Source organism: Cokeromyces recurvatus (assembly GCF_025118155.1).
Source record: "Cokeromyces recurvatus strain NRRL 2243 chromosome Unknown BX663scaffold_27, whole genome shotgun sequence".
Lineage (NCBI taxonomy): Eukaryota > Fungi > Mucoromycota > Mucoromycetes > Mucorales > Mucoraceae > Cokeromyces > Cokeromyces recurvatus.
Window position 1 is genome coordinate 307009 of NW_026251413.1, and position 16828 is coordinate 323836.

The following is a 16828-nucleotide window of genomic DNA, read 5'->3' on the forward strand; positions in this document are numbered from 1 at the left end:
TAAAGCTCCCCCCCTCTATTATTAGCGTTGTTGAATTATGTCTAACTGCCTTCTTTAATAGGTTAGTATTTAAATATCACACAATGGCTTCTTTTTTTTTTTTTAGAGATCATTTCTAAGAGATGATAGTAATAAAAGGACAACTTTTCCTTGTCTCTCTTCCTTGAAAGAAAGTAAAAAAGAAAAGTCATTGGCTCTGCAACATGTGTTGTGCTTATTATTAAATCATAAAGTAGGAAGGAATGATGTATAAAGCCTACAAGTACAGATAAAAGAATTGTTGTGTGCAAATCAACAATACGTCAAAAAATAAAATAAAATTCGCAAGTTTATTACGAGTCCGAAAATCCAATAGTGTGCTGCTTTTATTTGATTTGTTTGGTTTATCGAGTCACATAAAACTCAGCCACATGGCCCGGCGATAGAAGAGGAGCGAGCGATGATGGTTAATAAAGTAGAATGCAAATATCATAACGGATTGAATCTTCCTTTTTTATCCCCTTGATAATTATCTCACAATGGTATGGCATCAATACACTAAATATACATCATAAAAGAATGTATATTCAATGGATGGATTATAAATATGATTGACTTATTTTGTATGTTTAGGCCCGTGGACCTAAGAAACACATGAAGCGTTTGGCAGCCCCCAAGCACTGGATGCTTGATAAACTTTTGGGTAAGAAGAATACTGATTTGCGAATTCGATTTTATTTGCTTTTGTAATTGTGATCACCATGTATGTGTAATATACATATATATGTATGTATGTATATATGTATGTATTGGACGACCACGAGATGATTATAGATCGAATGGAAGCGTTTATATATACATGGATAATCTTTTTTTTTAACACAACATGTGATCATGTTACAGCTGATGAAATCGAAAAAAAACAAATCGCTTCATTTTAAACTTTCGGTTCTCTTACTAATTTTTTTATAGGTTCTTATGCCCCTAAGCCCTCTTCTGGTCCCCACAAGACTCGTGAATGTCTTCCTTTGATCGTCTTCATCCGTAACCGTTTGAAGTATGCTCTTAATGGTCGTGAAGCTCAAGCTATCTTGATGCAACGTTTGGTCAAGGTTGACGGTCGTGTCCGTACCGATTCCACCTTCCCCGCTGGTTTCATGGATGTTGTCTCCATTGAAAAGACCGGTGAAAACTTCCGTCTTGTCTATGATGTCAAGGGTCGTTTCGCTGTCCACCGTATCACTGATGAAGAAGCCAAGTACAAGCTCTGTAAGGTCAAGAAGGTTCTCGTCGGTGCTAAGGGTATTCCTTACATCACCACCCACGATGGTCGTACTATCCGTTACCCCGATCCTTTGATCAAGGCTAACGATACCGTCCGTTTCGATCTCGAAAACAACAAGATCTTGGATTTCATCAAGTTCGAAGTTGGTAACCTTGTCATGGTTACTGGTGGTCGTAACATTGGTCGTGTTGGTCAAATCGTTCACCGTGAACGTCACATTGGTGGTTTCGAAATTGTTCACATCAAGGATGCTCTTGATCGTGTCTTTGCCACTCGTATCTCTAACGTCTTCGTTATTGGTCAAGAAAACAAGCCTATGATCTCTCTTCCTAAGGGTAAGGGTGTCAAGCTTTCTATCACTGAAGAACGTGATCGTCGTAGAGCTGCTGCTGCTGCTGCCAAGAACTAAATTAAATAACTTTTTTTTTTCTTGTAAAATTCTAATAAAAAAAAAAGGTTGTGATTTAATTATCTATTATTCATTTTAAGATGTTTATTTATTGTGTGTTGGTACATCTTTAAAGATTTTTTTTTTATATTAAGACTAAACAAACAAAGGGAATTTTATTATAGTAAAACCAATTTTTTTTTAACTATTCAAATAACAATGAGTTGCAACGATGAAAGCGAGTTTTTATTTTTGTAGCATTAACCTCTTTTCCAATATGTCTACAAACATGGAATGGAAATTATCTACATCCTTAAAGCCTTCAATGTATGATGGAGTTAACGATTAAAAAAAAATATATATACATGTATATATACATGTATGTATGTCTTACTTACTTGGAAAATAATTGACATCCACTACATAATAATGATTGGTTTGTGATTCTAACAAGACATCAAAGCCAAAGAAAGTGAGTCCCTATTAAAATAGAAAGTGTAAGCTTACTTCCTTTTTCTTTTCTTTTCTTTACCAATTGAAGTTGCAAGCTGTCTGCTATCTTTTGTAATCTATTATTATCCAAAATCGATTCTTTATATCCATGAACATTATTTGGATCAGACCTTAAAAAGACTTTGTCAAGTTCATCTGAAAGTTCAATTTCTGTCTCGAAGCTCTTTGGTAATGTTTGACTATCAAAATGGACTACATCTAATTATAATGTGTATATGTTGTAAGTGTGGGGGTGGGGGTGCCATCTTAATATAGGCTTCGCCTCCTCCCTTCAAATTTAAATAAATCAACAACACTTTTTATACCTCCAGTTTTATCCAAATTTTTAAATGAAGGTCTAGTTGATGCAGTAATTTGTCCATCTGCTACGTAAACTTTAACTATTACGCCGTCATGTTGAATAAATTCTTGCAACATAACCGAGTCATTCTTTACAAACATTTCTAATTTTGCCATGCCTTGTTTAGAGGGTATAAGAGTCATTTGATGAGCCTCAGTTGAAGAACAAGCTGTCCTACGTTTACACATTACCTACATACACCGAAAGTATTAAAAGACATCATCTCCATATTATATTATATTATATTATAGCATTACACTTTACTGGAAAATTTATCTCTGCTGTATCTTTCGTATTCCAATCTTTTATAGAATCTAAAGCCATACTTTTTGGTACATGAAATAATGGTTGACCATCTAATGAGTGTGTATATATTAATATTGAACATAGACACTCCTTCCCTTCTTTATTTTATATCGTAGTTTTGTCTGCTGCCTATTTTACCTAATATCTCCTTTTCTGAACATGTTTGTGTATGATGGTATAAATGCATTCTATCCAATACCTTTTCAATATTTATCCAAGCATCAATAATAATCACCTCTGGATGCCTTTTACTATATTCCTATTGAACTTGTTAATTTTTTTATTATTTAACTATTATGTATTGTATAGACCTTACAATAAAATTGTCATATAACTTTTTTGCCTCAATATCACCGCGGTCTATTTTTGCAACAAGATCAGTCATCTTGTGTACGATCAAGTCTAATTTTCCTTGTTCTTCAAAAGGTTTCGAGATATCAATATGAATAATACGAATATTTCGTTTACTAATAATAATAAAAAAAGAAAGAATGTCAATCTTATTTAGATCATCTTTTTTTGTTCTCGCGTTCCAATAAACTTACATTGCATATTCTTCGAGTCCTATAAAGCCTGAACGAACGATTTTTTTCCTTGTAAAGATTAATCCGACTGTTTTTATACCATAACTCATTATAAGAATAAAAAAAAAGGGGGGGGGAAAGGAAGTGAGTTGATTTATATAATCTCTCTAAATTGAAAAAAAAAAAGAAAAAATATGTGGATATATAAAAATATTTATTTATTAATATTTATAAAAAAAAAGAAAGAATAAAAATTACATAAAGTTAAACTTTTTTTAGTCCGACATTAATATTATTAAGGTCAGGGTAACATGGAGTAGTATATGAATACATATAGAATTCTTTTTTTTTTTTATAGCAGCATTCTTCTTTATTCTGCTATTATTATAGATAGACTTCTTGCATGGAAAAAAAAAAGAAACAAAATTTCCAAGTTGGGTAATTTAAAAAAGAAAAAGGAAAAAAAAAAAAAGAAGAATTCCTATAATTGAAGACAATATACGATATAAATTAACCTTACCCGTGTATGTATGTATGTTAGTTAGTTCAGGAGTAGAGAATTAAAGGTAAATAAATACAAATGAACTACATCTCATATGAATAGAGTCTTTATGAATCAAGTTCGTGGAGAGTGGTACAGACAACAGACTAACAAAGAAGAAAGTAGATAGAGTAGAAAGTTTAGTCAAGGAACCTTTCACTAGTATCTGGAAATAATGATGTTTGTAGATCAATTGTATCATTAGCAATTCATATATAGAGTGATGAAAAGAGATAAAGAGAGAGAGAGAGAGAGAGAACAAGTAGTGAATAAGCTGCATACTATAGAATTTGAAACAGAGTTAAAAATAATTTTGAGATGATGCCAAGAAGATAATGAAATATCCTATATTTGTTGTGCCTGAATATAGGTGATGATTTCATGAAAAAAAAAAGTAGCTTACGATTCGTTTATATGAATAAGTACGTATATGTATACTATTTTTGTAATTAGCCTTTTGTTTTATTATATTCCAAGAGTCAATCAACTCTATTGCAATATCAAGATATGACTACTGCTACTGCCCTTTTATTCTCTCGAGTGATATACTAGAAATAATTCATTTTATATATTTATAAAATATACACATACACGGTAGTCGCCAGCCTATTACTACTACTCTTCTATGATAACCTATTTAGGAGCATTGACTACTACTTTATTCTCCTTGTAGTAATTATCAAATGATGATTGAAAAGTTGCTGCTGTTGATTTACTCGTCGTCGTCGTCCGGATAGAATTAATAGTAGTAGTAGTAGTAGCAGCAGAAAATTAATATCGGGTCTTGAAGTGTTCACACACAATTCAAACAAGTGTTTCAATTTCATTGGCCAAGTAGCAAAAAGTAGTAGCAAAAGTAAAGATCACAAATTATTATATATAAAAATATTGAACTGCGCAACCCTTTTTTCCTTTTTTTTTTTTTTTTTTTTTTTTTTTTTTTTTCCCTTTAGTCGACTTTTAATATCTCCATTGGGTGTCTTTATTTGTGTGTGTGTGTGTGTGTGTATATATATATAAATATAAATATATAATGAACGTCAACGATCCTCTTACTGAACTATTATCATTGCCAGTCAATTTTACTGTTGAGCCCCTGTTAACTCCAAACAACTCAGTCCCAGTAATGAATAAAAAGAGACAACAAGAGGGACCCATCGTCTCACTTAAAAAAACAAGACTTTCATTAGACGATAAAGATCAAAAGACAAAAGAAAGAATACTTCGTAATCGTGCAGCTGCTCAGGAATCTCGTGATAAAAAGCGTAGATATATTGCTGATCTTGAGAATAACAATAAACGACTTACAGAAGAAAATGAAAGAATGAATAAACATATAAAGGACTTGGAAGATCAAAATGCAATGTTAACTTCACAACTGGAAGCTTTTAGTCGTCAATTAGCTACCTTACAAACACAAATTAAATTCAATGTCATCACCGCCACAACTCCTCCTATCTTGTTTAATGACTTTTGCGATTCAGCACGGATCGCGAAGAAGGAATTAATCAAAGTCGTCTCATAACAAAAGAAACCCCATATTACATATATATTTATATATATTCATATACACACACATATATATATACATACACATATATAGGCACCCAATGGAGATATCATTTTATTCCTTTTCCCTGCAGCGGAGGTTGTTAAACAAGATAAGAGTGTCGTTGGGCCAAGTAAAGATATGTTATTATTACCTGTCACTACTACGTCTCCCGTATTGTCACCTTCTTTCTCTTCAGATGAAGATTCTGTGTATTCACCAAATACAATAGTTAATCCGGATTTCCAATTGGATGATTTGTTTGATTGGGAAGGTCATCAAACAGCTACTCAACAATAATAGTAGTAATAATAATAATAATTTTTGTTTTGTTTTTGTTTACATATCGCATTCTTCTTCTTTTATATATAAATATATATAAATATGTACATGTATATACGTATATATATAGATATTTCCTCCTTATATGCATACATACATACATTTGTATATATACATTTATATATATATTTAATACAACACCTATTATTCATTCTTTTTATTTATTTTCTTTTTTTTTATTATTATTATTAATAAAGTTTTTTGATCATTTGTTATAATTTTAACCTGTAAATGAATATCTGATATCATTAAAATAAGGATGATTTAAAGCATCTTTAGCCGTAATTCTCATTTGAGGTTGATATTGAAGCATACGACCTAATAAGTCTAGACCAACAGGATCTATGCTTGGTAAAAATTGAGATAGATGTTGTGGGGGGTAAATGACTTGCGGAGGTTTATATTCGGGTAACTGAGTAATAGTAGGCCAAGTTTGTTCTGTGGGCGTCCCCATAAGACGGAAAATCTTTTGTAACTGGTCTTCATTGGTTGTTCCTGAAAATAAAGGTCTACCTGTATACATCTCTGCCATAATACATCCTACAGACCAGATATCAATCGATGTGGAGTACATACGAGAACCTAAAAGGACGTCAGGTGCACGATACCATAACGTGACGACTTCATTTGAAAACGTATTGACGGGGATACCAAAGGCTCTGGCTAAGCCAAAGTCACCAATCTTGAGTTGATGATGTTTATTAATTAATAAATTTTGTGGTTTCAAATCTCGATGTAAGACACGGTTCTCATGACAGTAGGCTATACCCCGTAATAGTTGATAGAGGAATGACTTGATAGTATTGACATCTAATGCACCTAAATTAGAACGTAAGGCTGCATCCATATATTTCTTTAAATCTTGGTCCATATATTCAAATACAAGGGTTAACTTGTTTTCTGTATGAATAACATCGAATAGGCGAACAATGTTAGGATGTTTCAATTCTTTCATGAGTGAGATTTCTCGAATGGCAGTTGATGGAGCACCTTCTTCTGGATCCAAATGTATTTCCTTTAATGCAACAATGTCGCCCGTCACCTTATTTTTACCTTTGTAAACCGTTGCATAAGTACCTTCACCTAACTTTTCTGAACGTGTATACTTTTGATCAGGAGGAATACTATGTGTTGCCATGGTAAAGATAACTCACTTATTCCTATTTATTTATTTATTGAGAAAACAAAACAAGTAAAAAAAAAAAAAAATAAAGAAAAAAACAAAAGAAAAAGAAAATAAAAAGCAAAAAAAAAAAAAAAAAAAAAAAAAAACTGTTTAATTTTACTTAGTTTAAAATCATATTCTGAAATTAAATTTCATCGTAAACTAACAACAAAGCTGCTTCATTAACTCAAACTGTTCAAGGAGCATAATAAGTAAATAATAAACACCTTTTTTTTGATATGATTTGAGAATAATAACAAAAGCTCTTCAAAATGACGAAAGGAGTTCTATTATGTCATTACAAGATAGCACACAAAAGGGCTTATAGTAATAGCTCTGTCCTTTGTAGGACGTGATGTACTCTTCTGTTCAACTTAATAATAGGTCTTTTCTTTATTTATTGAATTTGATTGTGCTCATCATGTTTCGAATTCAACTATTAATTTTAACATTATCCAGTTGATGTTATCTTTAGTCATCTCTCTTTATACTCTTTAAAAAAAAAAAGAAACCAATCAACGCATCAGAAGAAATAGTGACAAATCGCCAATGAAAATAACGCTGCAGATAATACACTACTTGGCAGTTATTGGTAAACATAATCATAAGGATTGCTGGTTACGTGTTTATCTTTCAAGATAGGAGACCAATATACTATTGAAAAAGAAATGGTACCACCTTCTTAACCGATTTTAGTGATACACACCAAAAAAAAATAAACTTAATTGTTCTTTCAAAGATTGACATAAACCAATTATTATCTTTGAATTCTCATCCATTTACAGCAACCCTCCCCCTCCCCCATTGGACCACGCTCTGGCGTATTCTGACAAATAAAAAACTTTTCAGTGATTGCACATACTAATAAAATATGATTCATTGCTTTATTTAAATAGACAAGACTACTCATTAGCATCTCTGGTCTACCTTTTACATGATAACTAATAGCTTACAACACATATATCCCACAATCTATATTTACAAGAAAGTATATCAACTCGAACTGTTCTATTATAGAGTTGATATAACTTGTAATAGCAATCTCTATTATGCATGATTCAGCTAAGTTTTGACTTCCGTCGCTAGGCAACATTATCTTGTATAAAGCTTTAAGGTATTGGATTTAAACTGGCTCCCCAATTGAGCAAGAGATTAGTGGAGGTAGGCTTTTTTTTTTTATTGTTGACCATTTGACATGTAATGTACCAATATTGTTACTGGAAGATTTGCTTGGATATAATTTCGGGGAGAAGTTTTTTTTTTTTTTTTTTTTTTTTTTTTTTTTTTTTTTATATATATATATATATATATATAAATATATATATATCTTAAAGTAATTTGGCCCTAAAAAATAATTTATCGAATAATATATCCCCTACAAACTGTCATCATAGTTTTAGACTTCAGCACAGTTGTGTTGTATTCATTATTGACACACTTGTCGAAGGAAAGCTTGATTACTTTTAATAAACTTTGGTTTCTGTGTCATTACTGACTGGTATTTTGTAATTATGCTGAACTAGAGGATTTTCTTGTTGATGGCTTTATGTCTGTATCTGTTATATTGTACTGAAGTGTCTAAACTTACTTTCTGTTCCTCTCTTTTAATACTTTCAGTCTAATTCTTTCATTTTTCGATTTGTGCCTATAATTCTAGTTAATGAAAGAAGAATAAGAAATAGAATGAACTGAAAAAAAAAAGGCTTTTCTGCACTTTTGTCTACTGAATCTAGGGTTCATATTACAATGAGCACTTTGGATATTTTTTCTTGAGGGGGGGGAGGAGGAGGAGGAGGGAGTATAATGGCTACTAATTGACATACAATCAACACATTGTACCTCTAATGTTTTCATATAAATATCCATTCAACTAATCTATTTTCGTATAATTTATATGCAAAAAAAAAGGGAACAATTTTAACGTCATTTCACGTTTCAGACAAGCGCTGTCACCCATCGCATCCCACTAAGCTAAAAGTACGGTAATTTTATCACTGTCCTTCTTTGCAGACTTAGCATATCACTGTATTAAACATAGTTAGAATATTGTTATCACAACAGGTGAAATGATGATGTCTATATCTAAATTTCCTTTTTTTTTATATTTCATCCAAAAAAGGCAAGCCATAGTATCTGGATTTTGATTTTGATTTAATTCAAAGTAGGATATTAAAAAAGCACTGGTATTGTAATTTTTTTTTTATTATTATTATTTTGTCTGACTTGCCAAATGGAGGAGAATGTTTATCATAAAATATGTAATGTGTTAAAAAAAAATAAAATAGAATTATAATAATTAAAAAAAAAAGTTTCTTTTCTTTACTTTTTTTTTTTTCAAAAAAAAAAAAAATGTCTAAATATAATAGTTTATCTGTTCGTCTATCAAAGGAGCAAAGAGTCTATAAACAACTAATAAATAGAGAAGCATTAATCGATGCATTATTATCCTTGTACAATAACGCTACCAATTGTCAAAGAAATAAGAAAAACGATGGCGAGAATATCAATAAATTTATTCAATTATGTAATAGAATTTTTACATGTTAAAGAAAACAAACCCAAAGTAACGCTTCTCTCTCTCTTTCTCTTTCTCTTTTTTTTCTTTTTCTTTTTCTTTTTTCTTTTTCTCTTAGATAAATCTGTTTATTATGAATTAAATAAATCCCGGTTATCTTTAAAAGATTTTGAAATATTACACAAAGATTTATATGCAGAAGGTGCATTTGGGAAAGTGATGATAGTAAAGAACAAAAGAGACAGTTGTATTTATGCCATGAAGACGTCCAGTAAAGCAAAATTAATTAATCAGATGGATCGTTCATCACCTATGGAGGAGCGACTTATATTATCAAACCAAAATGAGGAATGGCTACCTAAATTATATGCTGCCTTTCAGGACAAGAAGAATTTATATTTAATTATGGAATATGCTCCTGGTGGTGACCTTCAAGGTCTCATCGAAAGACGTTCCTATAAGCCATTCTCAGAGGAAGAAGCCCAGTTTTATTGTGCTGAATTAATTCTTGCAATAGAAAGGGTGCATCAGTTGGGATATATGCATCGTGATATAAAGCCTGGAAATATTTTGATTGATAAGAATGGTCATATCAAATTGGGTGATCTTGGTTCTTGTATCTCGATTGACACAAAAGTAAACTACACTATATACATATATTTTGTTTGTTTATTTATTTATATTTATCTATTTTGCTTTTAATAGGACTATCTTTTAATGGTAGGAACAATGCCATATATTTCACCAGAGATGTGTAATTCAGAAGGAATAAATCCTTCAAAAGGACCTGCGTATGGACCTGAGGTCGATTGGTGGTCTGTAGGTATCGTACTTTATGAACTTTTATACGGTGAACGTCCATTTACGGGCTCTGATATACAAATTCAAATGAATCTTTTGAATCCAAAGGTAATATAAGCTCAACGAAATATGTATATACTCTAAAATGAATAACCAAAATTTAAATGCTTCCACTTTCTCTCTCTTAGATATCCGTTCAATTCAATTCAGATATCAAAGTGTCAGATCAAGCTAAAGATTTACTATCAAAGTAAAAAAAAAAAAAAAAAAAAAAATCTAAATGCTTAATTTACTAACATTCATATACATATATAATATGTATTATAATAAAAGACTATTAACAAAAGAGAAAAGTAAAAGATTAGGCTATAATGGTAACGCCACTGAAATTAAATCACATCCCTTTTTTAAGGGCATCCAGTGGGACACAGTACATAAATCAATGACTCCACCATTTATCCCATTTATTAAATCGCCCGATGATATTACATTCTTTTCTACTACACATAACGAGCACGAAAATGAGGACAATCAAATCGATGATAATGATAATGATAATGATGATAATGCTAATGACGACGACGATGACAACGACGACGATGATGATGATACCCTTTATAATGAATATCCATTTATCGGTTATAGTTATATAAGTGAGGATGTTCCAAAGATAAATACAACAGGATTGAGGGCAAGTAGTAGTAATAAGGAATTTATTGCTCAACTTCGACAAAAGTTAAATAGCAGTCCAGAACCAAGGCATTGGGGGGAGGATGAAAAGATAAAACTTAAAGCAGCACATGAAGAAGAGATTATGAAAATGAAAACTGAACACTCTATAGAATTGAAACGACTTCAAACTCTGTTAAATGAACAAACAACTAAACAGTCTATTGATGAGATTGAAAGGCAATTAGAGGAGGCCAGACTTAAGAACATGCATCTTGAATCTTCTATTCATGTACTGGAAAAGGAAAAGGAAGAATTAATAAAGGCACAGCAATCAAGGCATAACTCTAAAGATGATGACATGATGAATGCACTTCAAAAGGAAAATACTAATTTGGAATCCTCTCTAAATGACATACAAACTTTGAATCAGCGTTTGGAATCTGAAAATGCGCAATTAAAGGCACAGTTAGCGAAATCAACTGAACTAGAGGCCTCCTTAGGCGAGTTGAAGTTGGAAAATGAAAAGTTAAATCAAACAACCAAGTCTATCAAGGACCTTGAGGAAATAAACATCCATCAGCAAAAGAAGTTAGCCCAGTTGGAAGAGGAGATCCAGCTTATGACGTCACAGATGAAAGAGGATCAGGATCGTATCTTGAGCTTACAAAAGGAAAATGACAACAACAGGCTTGAATACAGTAACCAACTCTCAGAGCTACAAGGGACTATTCAGGCACTTGAAAATAAATTAGATGAAGAAACCAAGCATTCACAAGAGATAAAGTCACATTATGAACAAACGCTAAAGGACCAAGCAAACGACTATGACCAATTTATGAAACAAATAAAGACAGAATGTCTCGATCTCAGACACAAATTAGACGAGCTTCAAAATGATGATGATAATAATAATAGAAAGGTATCATCAGTACCTACTTTAAACAAGGGGAAGACAGATACATCAGAAGAGAAATCAATACTATCCGTTATGTGGCAACGTGATCGTGACTCATTAAAGCTTACTCAACAAGCGTTAGAAGAATCCGAAAATAATCTGGCTTTAGCAAGAAAGCAGATACTACAACTAAAGAAAGAAATGAAACACTTTCAGAAATCTTCATTTTTGCAGCAAAAGAAGGTGTATCCATATAATAATGAAGATACTGTACAAATCAAAAAAGATATACCTTTATTACCAAAGACAAAAAAGCCTATGCCACCCATTCCACAAAAATCTAATAATGATAGTGGATTAAGTGAAATTGTAAGGAGGTATAATAATAAATACCAGTTTTAATCATTTTATAGTGTACTTAACTCTTTTTTTTTTTTTTCTCTTTACAAGCCCTATAGTAGAAATTTTAAATGATAACAAAGCTAATAATCTAATACTGGATCGTATTCAATGGGGGAAAAGTTTTATTCAAAGCACAGAAAAGATGATTGATTCTCGAACAAAACTAGGTCAAACAAAAGAAGAGATTGATAAAGAGCTAAGACTTTCATTAGATCAAGCCCATACAGCCGTATCTTTTATGGAAAGTCAAATAAAAAATAAGGTAGTATCTATGTACACATGTACATGTGTTTTATTATATAGATTACGTAACTAACATTTATATATATATTCTTAGACATTTGCACCTTCTGATTTTTTTTAATTGCAAATAAAAAAAAAAAAAAAAAGCTTTCGACATTATAATATCATCAATAGGAATGCGAAGCTTTTTTTTTTTTTTCCTGTATATATTTTTAATAAAAAAAAAAGCAGTATAATATACACTGTTTTGTTGTATTTGTAAATAAAATAAAATGTATCTAACAATATTAAACAATAATAGCATGATGCTTAATTAAATGTTGAAATATATATCTTACAAATGTAATAATAATAATAATAATAAATAATTTTAACGATGAATTGATCTGAATCTATCAGAAAGTGAACTCCAGAAGGATTCTCTTCTAGGATGTCCATATTCATCATATTCATCCATTTGCTGTTGTGGTGCTAAATAGACACCAGGTTGCTGTGCAGCAGCATATGTGCCATATCCTGAACCAGCAGGATTCATGATGTGTGGGTCAGAAGAGGGATGATATCCAGATCCAGTAGCAGCAGCAAACTGATTATTCCATTCCATACCTTGTTGATATGGATCTGCATAGAAATCCTCGTTATCTAATTCACTTTGTCGTTGTTTAAGAAGGATGCCTTTTTTATATCGTTTGCGAGCAAAGAAAATACCACCGACTAAGATGGCAAAGCCTGCTGTTGCACCTACTACTGCACCAGCAATCGTTCCACCTGATGTATGTCTTGATATGGTTTCAAAGTTTGATTTATCTGCTATCAAAGAAGGTACAAGAGTCCTATCATACACACAAGTTATATCTTCTAAGCCATGCCATAATATATCAAATATATATATATATATATATATATACTTACGTTGTAGGAACAACAGTAGTAACTGTTACAGTTATACCATTAAGAACAACTTCAGTTAAAGTAGGAACTTCAGTTGTAGCAGTTACCATTACAATTTTGGATCCTGTTGGTGCTAATAATGGAGAAGTGTGCGCCATTTGATTACGAGAAGTTGAGAGAGTGGGCAACTGCATATATATATATATAAATATTAGCATTGATAATTAATGATTTTTGCCTCTCTCTCTCTCTCTCTATATATATATATATATATATAACATTTAACTTACAATTGAATTAGATGAACTAGTAGTACTGTAAGTCATAGACGTTAAACTCAAAGTACGTGTGATAGATTCAGGAAGCAAACTAGTAGTACTTGATACTACCATCGTACTTCTAGTAGGTGACACATCACTTGTTGTTGTAAGGCTTGAAGGATCTGATGAAATAGCTGAACTGGACGTAGTTATTGTTGACGAATGGGTAGATGACTCTATAGTAGCTGTCGATGTTACTTCTATAGAAGACGATATGCTTAATGATGTTGTAGTTGGAAATACAGTAGAAGAAGGTATCATACTAGATTCACTCGTAGTAGATTCGACAGAGTTACTTGAAGATGTTATTGTCATAGAGGACGCTGAAGAAGGAGTTGAGGTACTATCGGATAATGTTGTAGATGACACTACAGTAGCTGATTCAGACGCTGAAGAAGGAGTTGAGGTACTATCGGATAATGTAGTAGATGATACTATAGTAGCTGATTCAGACGCTGTTGCTGTAGCTGTAGCTGTGGTCCTAATTGGCTGTGATATGACAGAGTTAGATTCAGTAGTAGTACTTGTAAATGGTATATTTGAACTAGTAATTTCAACAGATGTCGGTACTGTCGATATGGTTGACGTAATAGTATCTAAGGAAGAAACTGTCTGTGTTATATCAGTCGTTGCTGAAGATCCGGTAGTAGTTATAGCTTTATCAGATGTACTAGTCGAAACTGCTATTGAAGGAGTACTTGATGTTATATCAGTTGTAGAGCTTGTTAAAGGATTAGTCACACTGTCACTTGTTGTTATAGTGCTGACAGTAGTTGACTGAGTAGCAGACGTAATTGGATCATTGGTGGTTGTTGTCTCCGCAACTGATGTACTAATTGAAGTCTAATATGTATAAAAAGTAAGTACATTATTGGATAATCAAATAGATTTGAAAGTTTTTTTTTTTTTTTTTTTTTTTTTTTTTTTTTTTTTTTTTAAAAAAAAAACAACAACAACAACATAAACTTACAATACTTTCTGATTTTGTTGCTTCCGCAGACGTTGTTGCTTCCGCAGACGTTGTTGCTTCCGCAGACGTTGTTGCTTCCGCAGACGTTGTTGCTTCCGCAGACGTTGTTGCTTCCGCAGATGTTGTTGTTTCCGCAGACGTTGTTGCTTCCGCAGACGTTGTTGTTTCCGCAGACGTTGTTGCCTCTAAAGATGTAGTAGTACTAGTAGTAGGATCTTTAGACGTAGTAGTTGTCTCACGAGTTATTGTTTTCTCTGAGGATGCTGAAGTGTAATTGTTCGTGGTAGTGGAACCCTCACTAGTAGTTGTTCGAGTGCTATCCTCAGTGGTTGTTGTTGGTTCTTCTGTTACAGTTGTAGCCTCTGCCCTTTTTGTAGTTGTTATTCTATTTGTTTCATCAGTAGTAGCAGATTGTGAAGGATTCATATTATAAGTTGAAGTTGGTATTTTTTTTTTTTCAAGTGAAGATTTACAGAAAAAAAAAAAAGAAAATCAGAAAAGTAGTTTAATGTCAAATATAAATTGTTATCATTCATATTCAGGAGTTCCAAAAAAAAAAAAGAAAAAAAAAATGAAACAAATGTCAAGCGAAATCCATGAACCGGAAGTTAAATAATTAGTAAATGAAAAAAGTAATTGTATTTTTAGTACATGAAAAAAAAAAAAATTAGTGAAAACCATATTAGATTTATCAAGTGAACAATAATACTCACGGTATAGTCATTGACTTAGATGTGTTAGTTATAATATTACTTGAGGTTGTAATAGTCTCTGTTTGAATCTCTTCTGAACTAGTAATTGTAGTTTCAGTTGTAGTAGCCATAGTTGACTTCATTGTAGTAGTCTTTGTGATTGAATTATCAGAAGAAGTAGTAAACTCGCCTGATGTTGTAGTTGACTTGTCAGAATTGATCGTGGACTGCTTTAATGTTGAAGTAGAAGTATCGGTAGTTGTAGTAGAATATTCTGAAGTCACTATTGACTTCTCTGAAGAGGTAGTAGTAATTACTGCTGCTGCTGTTGTTGTTATTTCCATTTTAGTTGTTATCGTCGGTGTTTCTCTCGTAATAGAAGTAGTAATGGCTGTAGTCATTTTTTCAGTTTCTATAGCAGTAGTCGTTCTAGTAGGTTCGTCACTCGTAGTATATTTACTTGAACTAGCTGTTGTTGGTTTTTCTTCATCGCTAGATGTAGTTCTGATATCTTCTGTAGTAGTATTTGTAGGTCTATCAGAATCTGTCGATGTTGTCCTCTTTTCATTACTATGATTTTCTGTTGTTGTAGGGATGAAAGAGTCATCATTATTGGTTGTACTAGTTTTAGCCTCTTCTGTTATCGTCGTTTCAGATTTTAAGTTTAACCTTATTGCTTCCTATAGTAGCAACAATTATAATGGAGATTATTTTTTTTTTAGGAAAAAGCTCTTTTTTTTTTTTCCTTTACAATATTTATATACCTGATTATTTTCTGTTTGTGTAGGTAACACCGCTTGATTGTTAATTATCAAGGTTGTATATCTACTGTCCTCTCTAACAGTATTAGTTGGAATTTCATTATCATTACTTGATGTCGCTCTAGTTGATATATATTCTTTGGTGCTCACTGTCACAATAGTTACTTGATTAATCGTATTGTTAGCGGTTATAATAGGCTCTTCCTTACCATCTAGTAAACCTATTTTATCTTCTATAGGCTTAACACCATTAAAATTCAAAGTATCATCATCATCATGAACATTCTAAATATTTTCCATATTTATAAGAACTTTTGTAAGGAAGCTATATTAGATTACAAAATCGAATACTAACATTCAATTTATTATCATTGATGTTATTATATGAAGAATCCTTTCTGTTGTTGTTATCGTTATCGTTACTGTTATTCATATTTCCTTGGGAATAATCAGCTGAAATCGATAGTTTTTGTTTCAAGTAGTTGATTTCTTCTTCAATTTGTGAAGGATAATTCATGCTGTTCATCTCTTTCAATGACAATTAAAACAATAAAAATAGAAAAAGATTTTTTTTTTAAAAAAAAAAAAAAAAACTTCTCTTTAACAAGAGAAAAAGAACAATACTAGCTGTCATATATTCAAAGGGTTAATCACTTGAGCCGGAGTCACTAATAATAAAAAAGAAAAAAAAAACCTTAAATGATCAAAGCGTTTTGAATCCTAATTCACTGAGC

General features: G+C 31.8%; 10 protein-coding genes across 10 annotated transcripts; 4 read left to right on the forward strand and 6 right to left on the reverse strand.

Moving 5' to 3' along the window:
* The first annotated feature begins 462 nt into the window (after positions 1-462).
* Positions 463-1732, forward strand: BX663DRAFT_459617 (40S ribosomal protein S4). The gene is made up of 3 exons (XM_051523926.1): positions 463-521; positions 613-682; positions 952-1732. The coding sequence occupies exons 1-3, from the start codon at positions 519-521 to the stop codon at positions 1671-1673; spliced, it is 795 nt and encodes a 264-aa protein (XP_051379883.1). The 5' UTR covers positions 463-518; the 3' UTR covers positions 1674-1732.
* A 38-nt stretch (positions 1733-1770) lies between these two features.
* BX663DRAFT_519877 (inositol-tetrakisphosphate 1-kinase) lies at positions 1771-3544 on the reverse strand. The gene is made up of 8 exons (XM_051529052.1): positions 3357-3544; positions 3128-3278; positions 2950-3070; positions 2770-2861; positions 2471-2696; positions 2185-2363; positions 2051-2132; positions 1771-1972 (listed from the first exon to the last, which is right to left on the reverse strand). The coding sequence occupies exons 2-8, from the start codon at positions 3194-3196 to the stop codon at positions 1899-1901; spliced, it is 843 nt and encodes a 280-aa protein (XP_051379884.1). The 5' UTR covers positions 3197-3278; positions 3357-3544; the 3' UTR covers positions 1771-1898.
* A 176-nt stretch (positions 3545-3720) lies between these two features.
* On the reverse strand, positions 3721-4194 carry BX663DRAFT_519881 (uncharacterized protein). Its single transcript, XM_051529053.1, has one exon. The coding sequence runs from the start codon at positions 4154-4156 to the stop codon at positions 3896-3898; it is 261 nt and encodes an 86-aa protein (XP_051379885.1). The 5' UTR covers positions 4157-4194; the 3' UTR covers positions 3721-3895.
* Positions 4195-4909: 715 nt separating this feature from the next.
* On the forward strand, positions 4910-5401 carry BX663DRAFT_440364 (uncharacterized protein; the record flags this gene model as incomplete). Its single annotated transcript, XM_051523393.1, has 1 exon — positions 4910-5401. The coding sequence occupies one exon, from the start codon at positions 4910-4912 to the stop codon at positions 5399-5401; it is 492 nt and encodes a 163-aa protein (XP_051379886.1).
* A 482-nt stretch (positions 5402-5883) lies between these two features.
* On the reverse strand, positions 5884-6977 carry BX663DRAFT_519884 (serine/threonine-protein kinase pef1). Its single transcript, XM_051529054.1, has one exon. The coding sequence runs from the start codon at positions 6903-6905 to the stop codon at positions 5988-5990; it is 918 nt and encodes a 305-aa protein (XP_051379887.1). The 5' UTR covers positions 6906-6977; the 3' UTR covers positions 5884-5987.
* A 2304-nt stretch (positions 6978-9281) lies between these two features.
* Positions 9282-10502, forward strand: BX663DRAFT_532660 (kinase-like domain-containing protein; the record flags this gene model as incomplete). Its single annotated transcript, XM_051530476.1, has 4 exons — positions 9282-9456; positions 9566-10083; positions 10153-10356; positions 10437-10502. The coding sequence occupies 4 exons, from the start codon at positions 9282-9284 to the stop codon at positions 10500-10502; spliced, it is 963 nt and encodes a 320-aa protein (XP_051379888.1).
* BX663DRAFT_178088 (uncharacterized protein) lies at positions 10448-12357 on the forward strand. Its single transcript, XM_051521677.1, has 2 exons — positions 10448-12184; positions 12266-12357. Exons 1-2 carry the CDS (start codon positions 10529-10531, stop codon positions 12287-12289), a joined length of 1680 nt encoding a protein of 559 aa, XP_051379889.1. The 5' UTR covers positions 10448-10528; the 3' UTR covers positions 12290-12357.
* A 473-nt stretch (positions 12358-12830) lies between these two features.
* BX663DRAFT_576429 (uncharacterized protein) lies at positions 12831-13572 on the reverse strand (the record flags this gene model as incomplete). The annotated part of the gene is made up of 2 exons (XM_051532162.1): positions 12831-13293; positions 13373-13572. 2 exons carry the CDS (start codon positions 13567-13569, stop codon positions 12831-12833), a joined length of 660 nt encoding a protein of 219 aa, XP_051379890.1.
* On the reverse strand, positions 13532-15138 carry BX663DRAFT_178111 (uncharacterized protein). Its single transcript, XM_051521678.1, has 2 exons — positions 14642-15138; positions 13532-14514 (listed from the first exon to the last, which is right to left on the reverse strand). Exons 1-2 carry the CDS (start codon positions 15065-15067, stop codon positions 13633-13635), a joined length of 1308 nt encoding a protein of 435 aa, XP_051379891.1. The 5' UTR covers positions 15068-15138; the 3' UTR covers positions 13532-13632.
* Positions 15139-15350: 212 nt separating this feature from the next.
* On the reverse strand, positions 15351-16611 carry BX663DRAFT_554607 (uncharacterized protein; the record flags this gene model as incomplete). The annotated part of the gene is made up of 3 exons (XM_051531548.1): positions 15351-16013; positions 16098-16379; positions 16450-16611. The coding sequence occupies 3 exons, from the start codon at positions 16609-16611 to the stop codon at positions 15351-15353; spliced, it is 1107 nt and encodes a 368-aa protein (XP_051379892.1).
* Between the last annotated feature and the right edge of the window lie 217 nt (positions 16612-16828).